A 21,255-nucleotide genomic window follows, 5' to 3' on the forward strand; every position below is an offset into this window, starting at 1 on the left:
AAAGGCATTTCCGTCCACAGAACTGCCGCTCACTGGATGTTTTTTGTTTTTGACACCATTCAAAATGGTGTAAATGGTAAATTGTAGAGTCTGTTGTGTGTTAAAATCCTAGGAAATCAGCAGTTGCAATACTCAGACCAGCCCATCTGGCACCAACAATCATGCCATAGTCTAAATCACTAAGATATTTTTTCCCCATTCTGATGGTTGATGTGAACATTAACTGAAGCCCCTGACCCATATCTGCATGTTTTTATGCACTACTGCCACACGATTGGATGATTAGATAATCACCTAGATGGTTGTTGGTCAGATGGGCTGGTTTGAGTATTTCTGTAACTGCTGATCCACTGGGATTTTCACACACAACAGTCTAGTCTAGAATTTACTCATAATGGTGCCAAAACAAATACATTCATTGAGCGGCTGTTCTGTGGATGGAATTGCCTAGTTGATGAGAGAATGGCCAGACTGGTTCGAACTGACAAAGTCTACGGTAACACAAATAACTGCCATGTACAATTTTGGTGAGAAGTATAGCATGCTATTCTGAGATGTGGGTTGGCTCTGTATTGGCGGCACGAGGGGGACCTACACAATATTAGGCAGGTGGTTTTAATGTTGTGGCTGATTGGTGTATATAAACACCCCCCAAAAAGGATAGAAAATAAATAGAAATACCATTTCGAAGAGGACAAATATCATCTCATGGGTAAACGTGTAATATGTCCACTCTTAGATTTAATCTCATTTAGAGTTCTTCTTTATAAAAACGCTCTTATTTAATATTAAGACAGTTATGTCCGATATAAAAATATCAAATATAAATGGCAAAAGGAAACCAGGGAGATTTGATAATCCTTCAGATATATTTCACGTAATCCTGCATTTTCTGTTCCTGCTAGCTGTCAATCAATGTTTGAACACGCCACCAATTGGGTGTGTTAGTTTATCTCCATGTCTGCAGTCCACTGGTCACTCATTATATAGCAGTATCCCAGAATACAGTTGTTTGGGTGGAGTAAGAAGAAGGGCCGTATTTCTTTCCCCCATTGGTCTTCTTCCAGCTGGGGAGGATGGGCATGCTGTCCTGCTTGCAGAGAGCTTTATCTGTAGGTCTCTGTCTGGCTTTTATCTCCTTGCAGAGGTGACGTTTCTTCTCAATCATCTCCATCATGGTGCTGTCCCCACATGCCCAAGGCATAGGGGGGATCTAATGAGCAAGGAGGGGTGGCAAGGGGGGTCAGAAAATGTTGGTGGCAATCAAACCTGGCCACATTATATAAACATGCTTACTCTTATCTTTTTAGTAACCATGGGGATTTCAGAATCCTAACTTGAACTAGATTTTAACGTAAGACAAAAAAAAATATTTTGTCATCATTTACTCACCCTCATATTATTCCAAACACTTCCATTGCATCTTTTTCCACACAATGAATATGAATGTTGACTGAGGCTGTCATTCTGTCTAGTATCTCCTTTTGTGTTCCAGAGAAGAAAAAAATCATTTTGGAACAACATGAGTGTGAGTGAATGTTTGGATGAACAATTCCTCTATGACTTAAGATTGGAAGTTTCTACCACATTTAACCCTTTGATTAGGGGTGGGCAATATACCGGTTGCATTGAATAATGCCACAACGTGGCAGGAAATGCACATATTGACTAAGTAATTATTAAATAACACCTTTACCAACTGTGCATTTATATCTAGTATCTAGTCGCAAAAAGGTCTCCAGTATCCAATGGAAATCTAAATGCAAAACAAATTCATAATGGAGGAGTTTGATTCAGAATCAAAGCAAACACTTATATGTTCGAACTAAAAAGAGAGAAACCTCTTTTACTTTTTTATTTTTTTTTTTTGCCTTGGATTGAAAAACAATGCAGAGTAGATAAAATAGATAAATAGTTATCAAAAAATATATTTTATAATTGTTGATGAGCGAGGTAAACAGAGAATGGCCAGACTGGTTCGAACTGACAAAGTCTATGAAACTCAGATAACCACTCTGTACAATTGTGGTGAGAAGAATACACACACACACACACACACAATATCTCTCAGTCTTAATCATGTGCACACATAATAAATGACCATGCACCTAAACATTGTATAGGCAACACAAAATCTCAGAGAATATTTAAGACATGCGCGCGCGCACACACACACACACACACACACACACCAGTGGGGATTTCTTTAAGACTGCAAGGGAAGCTCAGCTTCCCCTATAATGTCAAAAAAATAATGGTCAAATATGTACTATTGTGTAAACAATTTATTGACTAAAAATGCGTTAGAACACGTTCATCTCGAAGACGAGTTCGTTCAGAATCAGCTACATTACATATAGCAGGTCGGCTGACTCGATTTACTTCTCATACATTCCCGTAGCGTCAGTGCATTTCCCTGTTGAAGCCGAAGCGTCCATTGACTTCAATGGGGCTGCTCTGAACAGTTTTTTCAGTGCTCGAAAATAGACGGTCATTGGATAAATGCTGCGATTATGTCCCGCCCACGGACGCTCAGCGTCTCTGGGGGTGAATGAGGAGTGGGCTGGCCCGGACTCTGGGCTTCCGCGTGATGATTGGAGGATCTGTCGAAAGACTGCATCTCCTTTTGATTGACAGCGAATCTGTACTATAAGAAGTCACTGAAGCTATTTCGCGCTCAGTCCCATCGCGGATTTCTCAAGTGTAGTCGAAAGACAAACTGCTGCAACCTATTTCTTTATATTTGTTTGGCGTAATTGCTAGTCAATTTGCATAATACATTTCACACAATTATACACCACATTCCTTGTTTCAGTTTTACCAAGTTTAATATATTTTGTTTTAGAGCGTTCGTTCGTTCGTTCGTTTGTTCGTTCGTTCGTTCATTCATTCATTCATACAGTAGGCTAGGCTAGCGTTGTACAGGTGAAACTGCGCACGATGGCAGACGGTGCTAATATTGTCGACCTGATTTTGGCGAAGCCATTTGAAAGTCTTCCTTACGAGGAAAAAATTAGAATTAAACAGCAGGGCAGATCAGCACCTAAGATTGATTTAGTGCAAAAAATAGGGTAAATAAGTTTATAATGTAGGCCGAAAATGAGCTTCCCCTCTTTGAAAGACCAGCAGCCGCCACTGACACACACATACTGTACAGACATGTGCTTTTAAGACAGGAAGCAGTAGACAGACAAAGAAAGGACAGTGGATGCGGATGAGGAGAACATGTAAATTTGACAAAGTTTTATTTTGTTGTTTTTTGGGGGGTTAGTTTTATCCCTCAGTTTTATGATTTATTGGGGTTAGTTAAATTACAGTCACTAACAATCAAACACATACAACTGGGAAGTGAGAGAGGAGCTGAATTTATACTTTATGTTTTTTCTTTTGAAGTGTTCTGAGTAAAAGAGTTTCCATTGAGTAAATATAATTGATCTGTGTCATCAGTGTGTACTGTATATACGTTATCTATGGCTATAGCTATGACAATATTAAACCATTTTAATTGGTTTGTGTTCTACTATCGTTACATTTTGTTCTAATGTATCAGAAATCTCTGTCAGCTGTGAGATGTGTAACTGACTCCCCAGTCTCTGTGAAAGTGACAGCAAAATGAAAAGCAGACTTATTATTACAGGATTTGTACATAATACAATAGCTCTAAAACCCATTTGAATAAGGCAACAGACAAACAGGAGAGGGCATTTGACAGACACTGAGGTAAATGTCATGTCTAGATACGTACATATATACACACATCAAACAGTCTGTAGAAATTGAAATACTTCATGGAAACTTCAGACAGTTCTTTATTGCTTAAAGTGGCAATTCAATTATGTTTTAGTTTAAGTTTAAAGGGATAGTTCACCCAAAAATGAAAATCCTCTCATTATTTACTCATCTTCATGCTATCCCTGAGGGGATGTGTATGACGTGTAAATGGACATAAAGGCAGCATCAGGCAACAAGTAATCCATATGACTCCAGTGATTTAATCCATGTCTTCTGAAGCGAAGTGATAGGTGTGGGTGAGAAACATATAAATATTTAAGTCCTTTTTACCATAAATTCCATGTAGGTATAGCTATCCAGATATCTCCAAATGAGGGTGGAATCTCCAAAATAAGGTGGGGTTACTCCAGAAAGGGTTGAACATCACCAAAAAGGGCTGTCACTTCCACTTAAGGTCAGGGAAAGGGTTAAGTTAAGGGCTCCCTAAATCTTTGCAGGGGTTTGGAGCTCCTTTCCCTTTTTGGAGCACTAGCTGCAGCTATATCCTGCTCATAAATTCTACTCCATGCCCAGTAGGTGGCGATATGCACAAAGACTGAGAATTGCCAACAACTATTGAAGAAGAAAATAAAAGTGAAAGTGGAGATTTATTGTAAATAAAGGACTTACATTTTTATCTGTTTCTTATCCATACTTATAATATCACTTCTGAAGACATGGATTTATCCACTGGGGTCATATGGATTTCTTTTATGCTGCCTTTATGTGCTTTTTGGACTGTCAAAGATTTGGCAGCCATTCACTTGCATTGTATGGACCTACAGAGCTGAAATATTCTTCTAAAAATCTTTGCGTTCTGCAGAAGGAAGAAACTCATACACATCTGGGATGGTGTGTGAGTATATTAACAGATCATTTTCATTTTTAGGTGAAAAATGCCTTTAAATAATGTTAAAGCAATGTTGCAAAATACTATGTTAAATGAGATCTATGCCTCTGAATTCAAGAGCTGATAATTGCTTTTTGTGTTTCATGGCATTATTTCACTTGTTGTTTGATGTCTGTACATCTGTGGCTGTACAATGTTTGAAATATTAATAGAAAGAGACACACTGGTCGAGAGTAAGACTGTTCGTTTCTGCTCTGAGGAGGTTCTCATTCAAATTCTCATCAGTTAAACCTTTTAAAGTGCTTAAATCACCTGACATATAAAACACTGATTGTGGATCTCTTGGCATAAACTCTACTGAGAGGATGATTTCAATTTGAGTGCCTCTTCAGGGCATGATGAAAAGAGCAGCCCTGATCTGGACCACACACAAATACACACATATACATATACAGACACAGATAATGAACACTGTGAGCATTGATCCAAAATGAACTGAACACACAGCAGTAGCAGCAGCAGAGCCAAAGGAAGAGCAACAGACAGGATAGGATAAACACACAGCCATAAGGTCAAAGGTCAAAGACATGAAGTTTTGTATTGCTGGGCGGATTGAGGGTGACAGACATGGAGACAGGAACCGAACTCCACACGCATGCGATCTCGCTCACTCTGAGGAATAAGGGGGCTGTACCTGGCACGGGCTCCCACTTTGATGGGCTGAGGGGTCAGGGGCGTGTCTTTGGGGCGTTCCAACAGGGCAGGGGACTCCTGATGTGGAAGCAGAGCGACCAAGTTTACACCCCGTTTTTGTTTCTAAAAAGGACAGAGTATGTAAGTCTAAGTCTAAAATCAACTTAAGGGTGTTGCTTTAAATTCGGGCACTTTTAGCACTGTGGATTTCTAGACAATAAAGTTTTGTTACAACATTTTTACTCTCTTTTTTATTATTATTTGTGTATGTACATGCATCCCTCATGTTTAGCATTGTGTATTTATTTTTTTCAGTCATGAAACATTGTCACAGTGTCATTTCCACTACATATCAAATTCTGTATTGTGTTTAATAGAATTCTGTGATGGAATTTTTTATGTTTTTTTTTAATATATAAAATAGCTTTCTCCTTTGTCTTGCTAAAGCTTATTTCATAGCTAAGATATTGTGTATCCATAATACAATAATATTTAATAACATATTCACACTTTTTGCATAATTTTGCATAACTAGATTGCAAATGATGGCCAATGAAAATATTATGCATGCAGGTTTTATTTACCATGATTTTATTTTGTTTTATTCAAACATCACTTGTCTCGTATTTAATCTCAAGCATGCTCTTCAATTACACTTTTGTAAACTTGGTACACAAGTACACTAACTTTAAAAAAAAAAAAAAAAATAAATAAATAAATAAATATATATATATATATATATATATATATATATATATATATATATATATATATATATATAATAACAACAATTAGGGACAAAATTGTTTGGTGTGGTAGAAATTACACCATAACTGTGGGACAGCCATAATTTTGAAACATTTGTAGAATTAATTTTCACACAACAAATACTGAAAAAGGTTAATTTTTTCACTCTTTGTTTGCATGATCATAGTTTAAATCATGTAAATAATTTTTATCATGGATATTTTATTTTTTTAGTGTTGAACATCTGGGTCTGGGACAAGGCTACAACAATAAAATCTATATAAAAAATGCATTTGAAAAGTAAAAATAAATAAATAAATACACGATGACGACCAAGTAAAAAGTTTTAAAGTCAGTTTTAATGTGTCCTTCAAATAAAAAAAATAAAAAAATAAAAAAACCAGAGTTTCAATCTGTTAGTTTTAATAAAAATCAAATCCTGGTACATGAAATTAACCAAAAACGTCAATATGACACACCTATTTTCCTTTACCTGATTATTTTTCACACAACTAGCGCTGACCTGAAAACTCACCTCCAAGCATGGTGGTCGGGCTGACGGAAGAGCGGCCAAACCGACTGGGCGTGGCTGTGGGTGTGGATGATTGTCCTGTGGGCGTTTCCCAGTCTTGTGATTTTGGAGAAGAGCTACGAAGAGCTCTGTCCCTACTGTCACTTCTGCCTTTATTTTCAACTAGAAGAGAAAGTAGTAGAGATTTCAGCATGCTTTCAAAAAACCAAATGCCAAGACTGGTTGTATGATTGGCATAAACAAGAATACGGATTGCTGCACCTCTTCTGTCTAAGTGCCTTGAGCTCTGCGTATGTCTGTCTCTGTTCATTTGAGAATGACCAAACAGTACCATACATGAGTGCTATAGTGCTGTACAGCAGAGCTGCAATACAATATATGACCACAGAGTGTCACTACAGAGCCAAAGTTACATGTTTGGAATAGCATACTACCATACTAACCTTACTACTTCTGTAGTGAGCAGCATGTATACTCTGCACGGAATACCAGTATTCTCAGATGACCTACTACAATATGCCAAATGTGCATTATACAATAGCACACTTTGTTGGGTACTTCCTCTTCCAGTTTATTGAATAAACCAGAAGGTAGATCAACAATTTTTAACATCTCCTTTTTGATTCATCATTTAGGGTACTGCAAGAAGTTAAGTCCGTTTTACACATACTTGGATTAAAAGGACAAAATAGTTGATTTTATCTCTGAGATCATAACTGGATGCTACTTGCTGAATAAAACACACCATGGAATGAGGTCAAGTGACAATGGTGAAGCCTAGTATTGTTTGTAATGTCTATGCATAATGCATACTGTTTCACAAACACTTTTTAAAAGAATAGTTAAAAGTATGCAGTAAGCAGTATGCAAGTATCCATTCTATATATGTAATAAACTATGCTAATATTAAATAATATAAAAAAATGAATAGAAAAAAGCATCTTTCTCAGATCTTCTTCTATGTGTTTCTTTTTGCTTCTTTACACCTTTACCTTTACTGAAACTTTAATTGTTTTTGTTGTCTATCCTTCATTCACCTTTCTGTTTGCCATTCCATCTCTCTCTCTCTCTCTCTCTCTCTCTCTCTCTCTCTCTCCTCTCTCCCCTCACAGGGAATCCATTAGTAGACACATTCATCACGTCTTTTGTTGGCTCTGAAGACATTAGGAAAATTGCTTTACTAACAGATGAAAGCTTTTCAATTATTTCAGCTGGCAAGAGTATCTGAATGTGTGTCCGTATCGTCTGTATAGACGTGTGGTTAGTAACATAGTCTGACACTTATGAGCATATGAATTGAAGGTGACATCAGCGTATATCATCAGTGAGTGTGGTCGGGTGTGTGTGTGTGTGTGTGTGTGTGTGTGTGTGTGTGTATTGACCGTATCCATATGCTAATACAAAGCCATGAGCTACTTCAGTTCATTTCAGTTCACTCTGCATTGCCACAATGTTAAAGGGCTAGTTTGCCCAAAACTATTCTCCCCTTCATGTGGTTCCAAACCTGTCTTTCGTTCTTCTGAGGAACACAACATTTTTGTTAATGAACATTCTTGTCTCATGTGATTTAACTTGCTCATACTGTCCTTCCTTATCTCTCTAGAAACACACACACACACACACATGTTTGGTTTCCATGTTTTATGGGGACTTTCCATAGACATAATGGTTTTTATACTGTACAAACTTTATATTCTATCCCCTAAACCTAACCCTACCCCTAAACCTAACCCTCACAGAAAACTTTCTGCATTTTTACATTTTCAAAAAACATAATTTAGTATGATTTATAAGCTGTTTTCCTCATGGGGACCGACAAAATGTCCCCACAAGGTCAAACATTTCGGGTTTTACTATCCTTATGGGGAAATTTGGTCCCCACAAAGTGATAAATACATGCTCACACACACACACACACACACACACACACATGTCTCAATAGACATAATGATTTTTATACTGTACGAACTATAAATTCTTTCCCCAAACCCGAAATTTTTTTAAGCGTTTTGAATTATGGGGACACTAGAAAGGTCCTCTTAATCCACATTTATAGCATAATACCCTTGTAATTACCAGTTTGTAACCTAAAACAAAGTCCTCGTAAACCACCATCCCCCTCCCCCCACACACACATTCAGTTGTATGGCCAGGTCTGTTGAAATGTTCCATTAGTCTGTGGTGTCCTGCTCCAACAGTCTCCATTTAATTAGTGTCCTCTGTCATCAATGTTGGGCGCTAATTCTAAGACTGCAGCAAATTTATCATATTTGCCTATTAACATGCACAGTCAATTCCTGCATGTGGCCTGCTGAAACACACTGCTGTATGTGTGTATGAGTGGGTCCATTAGAGGAGGCATTTTGTGTAGGTGTGAACTGGCAATACTCAAGTCTTATCAGTGTTCACAGGGTCAGGTTGTTCTATGAGGTTCCTCAGCTTACAGCAGAGAACTTAAGAAGCTGTACCCTTCATCAAGTTGGACATGCACATCCTAGTTCATAAACTCACCACCTTTGACACAGTGAAACAAGACGGAAAGGGACAGCAGGAGAGAGACAGAACAGAGATGAGGAGGAACAAATGAGACTGGAACAGCCACTTGGAAAAAAATGGGCGCACACTATTAATGTCATAAATGAGAAATAGAAGTCAGTGATGTCATGAAGGAGCTTTGGAAAGGATTCTTATGAGAATATCTCAGCTCTATAGGTCCTTTCAATGCAAGTGAATGGTGGCCAGACTGTTGAAGCTCAAAAAATCACATAAAGGCAGCATCAATGTAATCTCTATGACTCCAGTGGATTAATCTATGTCTTTAGTTACATTTCTCTGAAAATAACAAAAACGGTCTTATGCTATTTTGCTTTTTGGAAGAAACAAAAAACAATGTTGTCATAAAGGCACTTTGGAAGTGATAGAATCGGTGATGTCATCAAGGAGTGTTGGAAGGAACAGAAAATAGTGAGGTCGTAAAGAATATTTAAAAGGAATAGTAAATAGCGATGTCATAAAGGAGCATTTGTCGGAAGAGAAAACAGTGAAGTCATAAAGGAGCTTTGGAAAAACAGAAAAATTTTATGTCATAAAATAACTATGGAAGTGATAAAAACAGTGATGTCATCAAGGAGCTTTAAAAATGGACATAACACATTGATGTCATAAAGGAGCTTTGGAAATAATAGAAAACAGTGATGTCATAAAGGAGCTTTGGAAAGAATAGGAAACAGTGATGTCATAAAGGAGCTTTGGATAGAACAGAACAGTGATGTCTTAAAGAAGCTTGGCAATTAACAGAAAGCAGTGATGTCATAACAGAGCTTTGGAATTAATAGAAAAGGAAGCTTTAGAAAGAAATAGAAAATAGTGATGACATAAAGGAGCTTTAGAAAGAAATTAAAAAGTGTGATGTCATAAAGTAGCTTTGGATAGAACAGAACAGTGATGTCATAAATGAGTTTTAGAAAGAAATAGAAAAGAGTGGTGACATAAAGGAGCTTTAGAAGTAATGCAAAGCAGTGATTTCATAAATTTATTTTCAGTTGCATTGGAACCAGTTCTCCTGTTGAATGGCACATTCTGACAGCAAAACTGATCTGCCATCATGATACTTTTGCACAGATAAGCACTCTATGTCACAGTAAGGCACAATGTAAGCACTCCTGTACCTCTAAATTATGCTTATGAATGCCAAACCCATTGCCATAATGATGAGGAAATACATTAAATGTGTGGGATCATTATTAGCATATGCTAATGTAACCTTAGGGTATTTGAACGTAGACACTTAACTATTAAACTATTCAGTGCTGCAGGGAAAGCACTGTAGATTACTGTCTGTTAAGGCTTATTTATAGTCAGTTATGGGCACTGTATGGTATATAAAAACAAACCAACATGTCTTTTAATCTAGACTGATCCTTTACACAGATTCACACACACACACACACACGCGCGCGCACAAATGTTGGTGCAGCTATCCTTATGAGGACTCTCCATAGACATAATGATTTGTATACTGTATGAACTACAGATTCTATCCCCTAACCCAAAATCTACCCCTAAACATAACCCTCACAAAAAACTTTCTGCACTTTTACAAAAAAGTGATTTGAATTATGGAGACACAAGAAGTGCCCTCTTAAACCAAATGTATTGCATAATACCCTTGTAATTATCAGTTTGTAACCTAAAAAATTTCCTCATAAACCACCCAAACCCACCCACCAACCCACACACACACACACACACACAGTGGCAGCCTGTTAATCTCACAACCTCCACACTCTGTCAGGCACGAAACCACAGATCCATGGAAGACATTCTGACAGGAGGTGTCTGTGTGTTTGTGTTTGTGTACCTGTATAATGCCATTGCTGGACTTCACTGATTGACAGACTGTTGTGATTATGTGTTTGTTTTTATGTGCCTGTGTGTATGTGCATATGCATCAGAAATGAGCTCAAATGGAGGAATGAATAGAATAACAATAGGAAATCAAATCTACATGTGTTTGTGCATGTGTATTTTGAGGGTTCTAATCGACATGATAGCATTAACTGATTAATTTCAAGTACGTCAGAATTCATTAATAACGATTTTAATCATGATTTGAAAGCTCACAAGAAATAAATTCAACAACCCTCTCTACAAAAAATCCACCAACCTTCACAGTAAGCCAAACTATTACACAACAAACACTGATTTTGATTTGAAGAGGCTCCGTTTGAGGTGGGAAACTTTGGATAATTTTCTCTCTCTCTCTCTCTCTCTGTCTGACTGTCTCTCGCTCTATAAGCATGTTGAACAGTCCGCGCGTAGGTTGATCGCTCAATTTATAATCTGTGAACATCCTCAAACACATTTCCACACAGACACACCTGAGGTGATGATGGAAGTGGACCGTGGAAATAGGACATGAAAGCCATCTCTTCTCCACACACGGGAAAAAATAACACTTGAGAAAAAGTCCTTAGCTGCAGCTCTCAAGACGATTGCACACACTCTTTAAACCCAATCAAGCTTTGCTCTCTGAGACAACATCACTCACTTTGAAGGTGTAACTGAGAGAGCTACCTATCACCTTCAGATATCGCACGGTCAAACCTTTATTTAACCATTCCTAGCGAACTGAAGTATTAGCTTGGTTACAAATCTGTGGATCCAATTGATTCATTTCACTTTTAGTATCTTTAGAATCTGGCATTTGTTTGATTGCCCTACTTAAAGACCATGCTGGTCTGGTTTATGCTGGTTAGTGATGGTTCAATGTAGCTTGTTAAACAGGACAAAAAGATCACCAGAATACAAAACACAACATACACTGGTGACCTGACCATATATATATATATATATATATATATATATATATATATATATGCATTTGATGGACACTTCTATCCAAAGTGGCTTATATTCAAGGCATATACTGTATTTTGCCAGTATGTGTGTTCCTGGGAATCAAACCCACAACCTTGGCTTTGCTAGTACTGTGCTAAACCAGTTGAGCTATGGGAACGAGCCATGCTGGTCTTTTCAACAGGATGTTGTAGGCTTAAGTATTTTTTCTAGATTGTTAATTTTCTTCTAAAGAATACCCTACAGGTAAACCCTTGCTAATAACATGCTGCAGTCTCTTAAATGACAAAAATGGCATTATATTTCCATTTAGGGCCAAACGTGTAAGACATGCTAGTGCTTTTTATAATGCACTAGCCAAGCCAAGTTAAGTTCAATCGAGATTAATGTTGATTACCACAAAAATAAATTTAGACTTGTACCTCCTTTTTATGAAAAAAGAAAAAGTCTGGTATTAAGTGAGGTACTTAAAATGGAAGTGAATGGGCCAATCTGTAAAAACTAAAATACTCAAAAGATGTCAACAATATGCATGTTAACATGATTTTAGTGTTATAAAATTGCTTACAAATGTTTTCTATGCAAAGTTAAATCCAATTTTAAAACTTTGTTACCACGATGATGTAATGATGTAAACCCTAAAAACGATTTAAACAACTAAAAATACTTGAGTTTTAACAAAATAATTAATTTAAGTGCTTTTAAAAAAATATACGATTCACCTTTATGCCTTTAAAATCTCAGAAAATTTGCCCCATTCACTTTCTTTAGTACAGTAAATGCCTCACTGTAAGCTCAATCTTTTTTCCTTTTAAAAATAAAAGAAGGGATGAGTTTAGGGATGATTTTTTGTGGTAATCAACATTATGCCACAAATGATGTCGATTGAGCTTAACATGTATTGAATCCATAGTAAACTTTATGTTCATGTTCACAGACACCTAATCTCATAGATTTAGCATCACGCAAAAAATATGTTTTCAGTTTCCAGTGTCATTGTAAAAATGCACTAATTGCAGACAGCCACGATGTTATATATTATAAGTTGAAGTGTCAAATTTTCAAGGCTTTATTGAAATAAAACAAGAAATATTCAGCTAGTCATATGATCTCAGCTTAGCTCTCATGAATGCCTGTCCAGCACAATTTCTTTTTCAAAAACACCATTCTACTGGTACTGTGTCTTTCTGTTTAAAAGTTTAGCAATTAGCAAAACATTTTATCTCAGTTCACCTTTAAAACAATTGGTACTCACCATCTGCTGACTCTTTGCTCTTGCGTCCTCCAGAACCTTTCTTCAGCATGTTCCGTCCAGAGGTGAACAAATTGCTAAGCTCATCTAATGGACTGGTGGGTGTACGACAACCTCGACCTCCTGATCCTGAACTTGATCCTCCTGATCCCGAAGCTGTGGAGACATTTTGCATGGAGCCCCCGTGCACACTGGACGAGTTTGAGAGCCGCCCACTTCCGTATGGAACTCCAGATGCACTGCGAGGGATTGTACCAGTCATGACAGCATCATATGGTGGGGGCCGTTTCAAGGTGAGAGGTGTTAGCGCACGACCCATACTAACAGGAGACGGGCAGGCGGAGTGGCTCCGTGGGTAACCGTGCGCTGCGGATGATCCCCCGTTTTTGTACTGCCCAGATGGGAGAGGTGGGGCAGAAGACCGTCCTGATGCTGTGATCGTCTGTTGCTCCTTAGTCTCTGCTGACTTCTTCTTATGATGATGATGATGATGATGGTGGTGGTGGTGGTGGTGTTTACCAGACACCTGCTGAGCTTCCAGTGGTTGTCCAGGGTCTGCAGAAGTTGGGGATGCACCAGGTTTGCCATATCCAACGTTCTCAAGTACGGGCAATTTGGTGACCTCTAATGGAGTGAGAGGGGACTCATCAGAGTTGGGAGAATACTGGGCAGGTGTGGGTGGAAAAACCAAAAGTGGGGGGCGATGGGAAAGCAGATTTGGGAAGGGGGCAGGAATGTCACAGAGTGCACCACGTGGAGTGGTTGGTCGTGTAGGTTCTACTTCTGGCACCAAAGGAGTGGGACCTGTCTCCCAACGTAATTGGTTATGGTCTAACAATGAAGCAATATCATCATAGGTGGGATATTTCATTTCTTCATACACACTTTCACTTTGATCATCCTCCTCATCGCCGTTGGCTCCGGAAATTTGACTAAAGTCTCGTAAAATGTTTCCAACCATTTCTATATAAACAGGCTCTGTCTCCTCGTCTGTGTCTGGGGCGGGGCTTTGATTCTGAGACGCCGACTTCTTTTTCTGTCGTCGTGGCAGAGAGGCAGACTTGACCTTGCTTCCATGGTTTTGGATGTAGGACTCATCAAAGGACGTGCTGAGCTGGGTGTTGGGGTTGCGTTTGGGTTTAGGTGGAGGCATGCGACGGTACTCCTCACTGCAGGGGCGGGATTTAGATGCTGTAGGTAAGAGAACAGATGTGTTTACATTATGTCCATTTGTAACGTAACTATACATAAATACAAAAAATAGAAAAAAATGATGTTGCTTGCATAGACACATGTAGACCTTATTAGCAAATAATTAAAGATTTCTTGCTATATTATCCTCTCGCATTACAGATGAGTAAATATATATATAGACAGAAGCTCTGTTACAAAACATAATCAGCTGCTTGCTGTCAGTTGCCTAAATATGAAACAGCTACTTTCTAAGGCATCATCTAAGGCCTATCTTAAGCATCACCAAACCTCATAAATTACTAAATTTGAAATTTATGAAATTTAACACACAAATAGCATTCCTCACCCAACCCACATGAGAGAATTGACATAAGCGTAAATTGACAGATGCTGTCTGCAACAGTCTAGAGACTTTTTCAAGCCAATTTTCACAATATGTGATTTATCATAAACATTAAATTTATGCATTTTGCAGACGCTTTTATCCAAAGCGACTTACAGTGCACTTATTACAGGGTCAATCCCCCCCAGAGAAACCTGGAGTTAAGTGCCTTGCTCAAGGGCCCAACAGTGGCATCTTGGTTGTGCTGGGGCTTGAACCCCCGACCTTCTGGTCAGTAACCCTGAGCCTCAACCACTGCCCCCACAAAACCAATAAACATTGGTCATAACCATAAATTAATCTTACTCCAAAAACATCTATAATATAATTGTTTATTAAATCTTAGCATCGGCTAATAAACTATTAAACTAAATTATTAATTCAGCTGAGACAATAAATAATTGCAGTGCAATTTATAGTCTATAATTTACATACACATCTATATTACCACACAGATACAATGACAGTGCAGTATTCAGAATTTATAGTAAGTAAGCCAGTCTTTTGATTTGTGTTGAGTACAACCACAGATATAAAATGCTTTCAGAGTTATACAATAGTATGTATTGTAAATAAATCCTTCTTGTTGCTAAAATTCTCTTCTAAAACAGCAATTGTTTGTTGCAAACTCCAAATAATGTTCTCTTCGAATGAATGTATAATGGCCAACATATTGAAAATGTAATACCCAGGCAGTCAGTTTATTATATGATGAACTGTTTTCACACTAAATCAACGTAAGCAGCACTCTGCAGCATCTCCTCCATAGATGTACATTCAAACAGGTCTCCTTGTTGACCATTCAAAAATGCTGGTGTGGTTGACGTATCCTGACCAGCCGAACTGATTCTTTTCAGTACAGAATGCAATATTCATGAATATTCATAATGAACAATGCCATATGTCTGTCATCTTGGATTAATCTATTCTGTTCTCTCTGTTCTGTTGCTCAGATTTTGGTATTTTATAAGGCAGAAACATTTTGCTACCTTCTGTTCTCAGCAGTCTGCAGGCTGCTTGCTAGGGTTTGGAACAGAGCTACTGTATCTTTAAGTGCTTGCATTTTAGCATTGAAGCCAATAAGCTAAAAATGTATGTACAGTAGTATACTGTATATAAGTAGATGATGAAGAACAGCTTACTCTAGTATCAAAATGAAACATGAGTTTATAGCATTTTGCTATGGAATTTAACAGTACAGCTTACATAGATTAGATAGCATAGAAGTATAGTATTGCAGCTAGCAGTGTCATTGTGGCCAATACATGTGTTAGCATAAAATACTAGCACTGCTAGCCTGGTCAGCATGTATTAACTTTAAAAGTGAGTGCAAACCCACAAAGCTGTATGGGGCTGCGCTGGTCCCATTAATATTCCATTGCATGTGATTGTGTAGATGATACAGTACAAAAAATTCAAATTAATTAGAGTATTAGTAAAATGCTATTATAAATAATGTTGATCATCAGAGAACTGCCTGATGCTTTATTTCAACATCTAATAAAAGGGTTTTGTGTATGTGATCGCCTTTGATGCTTCTAACATTTAATTCTTTCTGCTCTCATCACGGCCTCCACTGTCCTCCCTGTATGGTGGGTAATCCTGAATGCATGTGGTTATGAAGTGAGTTAATAGGCTTCTCCGAGGACCTTTTAGTGAGAATAGAGTTAAACACTCTGCTTGAGACAGGATTAATTATACACAGTTGAACTTCCAGTGCTGAGAAACAAGGCAAGCCGGCCACACTCAATGTAACTGGTGTTGTAAGGTTGAAGAGATCTTTAAGATGCCACGAAATTGCTTGTCAAGAACAGCTTTTATTCCTATTTTTATATTTTTTTCTATTGAAAAAATAATTCTCATTCTAGAGGAGTAATCGACTAATCAAGTACTCGTTCTGCACCAGCTAGTCAACTATTAAAAACACTGCTTGAATATTGCAAATTGATTTTCCATTCTGCATTTGCCCGTGGGCAGTGTTGAATTCTGTACTTTCCCTCTGAATCTCTTTGCATGGGGGTGGGGGTCTCTGTGGATATTTGTCATCGAAGAGTTGGATGAGAGGAGACACAATGGTGTCTTTGTGCTTTCCAGCAAAGCCATGTGTGGCAATACTTGTAATGTTTTGATTGGTATTCAGTTCTTGTTGGAGTCATGCATACCAACAGACAAAGATCAGTTTTTAGAGTGGAAAGAAAATGAGAAACTTGGAAGCTTATCAGACCTATGTGCATAAAATATCTGAACATGGGTAGAGCGCATTTTATAAATAGACAACTTTCACTACTTGTTTTTCTGAAAAATAACTGAGAAATTATAAAAATCTGATGGACTTTTTTGTGGAGCTCATATATGTGCATTTGAAATGGTTCTCGGTAATGTTTGTGAACAAAACAAAATATAAATTTCACGTACGTGTCATACTTAATATTTTTATCTGACATTTCAATTTACGAGTACAAAATTGCTCGACAATTCCTATCCCTATTCTAGAGAACATTTGATTGGACAAAAATCTATGTAGTGCAAGATAAGTCATCAATATCTGTTATCCTGGGAGAAAAATACTTTCCATTTTAAATGTGTATATCTACTAAAACTTAATTTAGTCAAAATTAAAATATATATATATCTATTATAAAATTGCATATAGATGACCTCAAAGCAAAAGAGACATGAACTAAGCAATTTTGATACCATGGGGTTTATGACCCAAAATGAAAATTCAGCATTATTTTCTCACACTTGTTTCATTTCAAACCTGTATGAATTCTTTCTTCCTTGAAACACAAAAGCAGATATTAGGCAGAATATTAGCGACTGAAAACCTCAGTCACAATCCAGTTTCATTGTTTGGGAAAGAGCTGCGTCAACATTTCTCATGTGTTCCACATAAAAATACTTTCCATTAAAAAGTATTTTTAAGAACTAGAGTAAAGAAAACTAGGTCATTTTAACTTCATGAATGAATTTCACTCTGTTTAATCATCTCAGTGGAGGCCACTGTGTCCATTCCTCTTCCTTCCTCCCCCTCTTGTTTCCTCACACACTCACATCCCATCTTGCCGCCATTGTTTCCCATATCTATATCACCTCAACTGTGCTCAGTGAAAGGCGACTTCACTGGCCCGTTTCTTCTAGCAGTTTTAAGAGGTGGTGTGTGTTTGAGTGTGGCTCATGCCAATAGCAAGTGCAAGTGATAGTTAATAGGGCAGCAAGTAATGGATGCATTTTTTTTATCCCATGTAAAGCTGGCTGAAGCCATAATAATGTAATTCTCAAGAGACACAGTTCTCTCTCTCTGTCTGTCTGTCTGTCTGTGTGTGTGTGTGTGTGTGTGTGTGTGTGTGTGTGTGTGTGTGTGCTTATGTAATGTAAAGGACAGGGGTTTAAATCAGCATTGTGTTGGAACTCTGTGATACACAAATGAAAAGTCAGCAAGAATGACAAAATGATTTCACTAATCTTTCAGTAAAAGACAGAGCCAGAAAGACCCATGTGACAGAACAAGGACAGAGTAGACTGCATTCTCATCAATTTCACACACACACACACACACACACACACACACACACACACACACACACACACACACACACACACACACACACACACACATACTTTTTTCACTCTTAATTACTACACTCTAACCCTACCCCTTAAAGACACCTTTTGGTACTTTTTCTATTTTTTAACCAGTGAGAACATCACAGGTGGGTTTAAAATGATTTTACTGTACTTGTTAGAACATTTTAAGAAATGTATAGGGCATGTCCATGCCCTATATCTCTCACCCATCTATCCATCTCTTTCATTTCCCTACCTTTCCCATCCATCTCTTTTGCTCCCCTCCCTCTCCTCTTGTTTTCAAGTAAAAACATTTTTAAAGCTGGAAAACAAGTTTTCAGCTAATGAACCTAGTGTGGAGTGGCCTGAAAGACATTACTAACTACAAGACACATTCTCCCCAACACTATAGGGAATCAACAACTGGCTGACAACCTTAATGTATTTTACTGTAGATTTTAAAAGCCCAGTCTCACACCCTATACCCGCTCTGACCTTCACTTCACACAAACACCAACTATCTGTCAGTGGATCACCAGCTTTCTGACAGACAGGCAGCAGTTAGTGATGCTAGAGAAATTCCCTTCCAGCACATGTACAATCAGCACTGGTGTCCCACATGGATGTGTGCTCTCCCCACTACTCTTCTTCCTGTACACAAATGACTGCACTACCAAGGACCCCTCTGTCAAGCTCCTGAAGTATGCAGACGATACTACAGTCATCAACCTCATCCAAGATGACGACAAGTGTGCTTACAGAAGGGAGGTTGAATGGCTGGCTCACTGGTGCAGTCAAAACAACCTGGAGCTGAACATGCTCAAAACAGTGGAGATGATTGTTGAATTTAGGAGGAACACCTCAGCATCGACCCCGCTCACCATTCTAAACAGCACTGTGGCAGCAGTGGAATCATTCAGGTTCCTGGGAGACTTGGGTACAGCAGAGGTTGTTCTTCCTTCGCCAGATGAGGAAGTTCAACCTGCCACAGGTGCTGTTGATCCAGTTCTACTCAGCAGTCATTGAGCCTGTCCTCTGCACTTCTATATCCATCTGGTTTGGTTCAACTACCAAGTCAGACATCAGAAGACTTCAAAGGATTGTCCAGACTGCTTAACGGATTATTGGTTCTCACCTTTCCACCCTCCAAGAACTGTACACCTCCAGAGTGAGGAAAAGGGCTGGAAAAATAACTTTAGACCCAATTCACCGAGCACACTGCTGTATTGAACTGTTTCCCTCTGGCCGGCGCTACAGAGCACTGAGCATCAGAACAGTCAGGCACGAGAACAGTTTCTGCCATCAGGCCATTCACATTATGAACAGTTTAAACTGCCCCCCCCCCCTTTACACTCCATTGTGGAAATGCAATCATATTCATTCATATTTATATTCCATTTATATTTATTTGACATATCCTACCTATTCTGCACAATACATTAAATCGCCTTTCACATAACTGTATATCTGTATATATCATATTTGAACAACATTATCATTGCCCTACTGTAGTTTCCTCTATATATTTATCTCTTGTATCTTATTTTTATTCTTATTTCACTGTTTATGTATATAATATGTTTATTTTTATTTTTTTTCAAATGATTGTATGTACACTGTAAAAAGAAAATCCTGTAAAAAAAACTGTGGTTGCCAGCATTATACTGTAAAAATACGGTTTATTACCGTTCTTGAAATTAACAGCAAGTTACTGTTTTTGACAGATACAATATAACTGCAATTTAGCTGCATATTGCTGTTAAATTACTTACTGTCTACTGTTGTTGAAATTAACAGCTATGTTCCCAGCATGCACTGCGGCATGAAGAATTTACCTAGATTTTTTACTATTTGCTGGTTTATTTTGATGTTGTTTTTGTTGCAGTCTAAGATACTTGTATTTTAATGTTCAGCTTTTACTTTTTTATGTAAAAGTATGTTTATTAATTGTCACCATTGTTGCGTTTTGTATGCCGAGAGTTGATATCTCTATGTGTCTTGTTGTCAACTTCAGTTATTCTGTAAGTTCATCAAAAACATAAAACACTCAGATTGCTGATATAATTTTGCTGAAATATCCTTTACTGTTTTTGCTTTTATATTTGTATGTGTAATGCATACTATTGACACGTTTAGTGCTGTTTACGAGGTAGGATCAGACATTCATTCAGACCTTATGTTTTGTCTTCCAACTAGCACAGTGAATCATCTCGTGTTTAACTTATACACAAATTGACTGGCCGGAAGAACAACATTTTATAAGAAATAAGGTCCATGGTGCCAGTGCAAGAGAAAACTAATCGCCATAATGGTGACTTAAAAAAAAACTAAAAAAAAACACAACTATTGATAACAAAACAACAACACTAATTAAAGACTTCTATTAAGTCTAAATAAAAACTTTTGTACATGTTTTTTTGTTTGTTTTAAATTTTTGTAGCCCCAATGCATTTCCAAAGCATGCATACTTATTCAAGCACAAAGGCTTATGGATATGTCACCATTATAACCCACAATGCAGTGCTATGCTGTTATTTTACTGTATGCAGGTTGTTGTTGTTTTTTTGTTTATATCATAAAAAAATACACTTTTCAATCTTGGCAAAACTGTACATTTAAAATGTACATTGCTTCAAAGGTTGATTTTTTTTATTTGACTTCTCATTAGATAGACAAGTGAAAGCTGATGTGAGATGATAAAGAACAGAGAAGTTGGTCAGAAGCATCATGATATATATATATATATATATATATGTCACTATATTTTGAGATGAAATCACGATTTGAAATGTTCATTTTCCCCTAATGCCTTGCATAGAACAGTTATTTACTGTAAAACTAGCCACTTCACAGTGAGTCTGCTCTTGATCTCCAAGAATGCAACATTTTTAACAGCAAACTACTGTATT

General features: G+C 37.7%; 1 protein-coding gene across 1 annotated transcript in view; it reads right to left on the reverse strand.

Moving 5' to 3' along the window:
• Positions 1–982: 982 nt before the first annotated feature.
• Positions 983–21,255, reverse strand: part of LOC127630235 (neuronal tyrosine-phosphorylated phosphoinositide-3-kinase adapter 2-like) — a 47,339-nt gene continuing 27,066 nt past the window's right edge. Inside the window, exons 4-7 of the mRNA XM_052107710.1 lie at positions 13,207–14,394; positions 6,597–6,755; positions 5,316–5,437; positions 983–1,213 (exon numbers count right to left, since the gene is read on the reverse strand). Of these exons, the coding sequence (XP_051963670.1) occupies positions 983–1,213; positions 5,316–5,437; positions 6,597–6,755; positions 13,207–14,394 (1,700 nt within the window). The remainder of the gene's footprint in view (positions 1,214–5,315; positions 5,438–6,596; positions 6,756–13,206; positions 14,395–21,255) is intronic.

Source organism: Xyrauchen texanus, chromosome 36 (genome assembly GCF_025860055.1).
Source record: "Xyrauchen texanus isolate HMW12.3.18 chromosome 36, RBS_HiC_50CHRs, whole genome shotgun sequence".
In the NCBI taxonomy this organism is placed as follows: Eukaryota; Metazoa; Chordata; class Actinopteri; order Cypriniformes; family Catostomidae; genus Xyrauchen; species Xyrauchen texanus.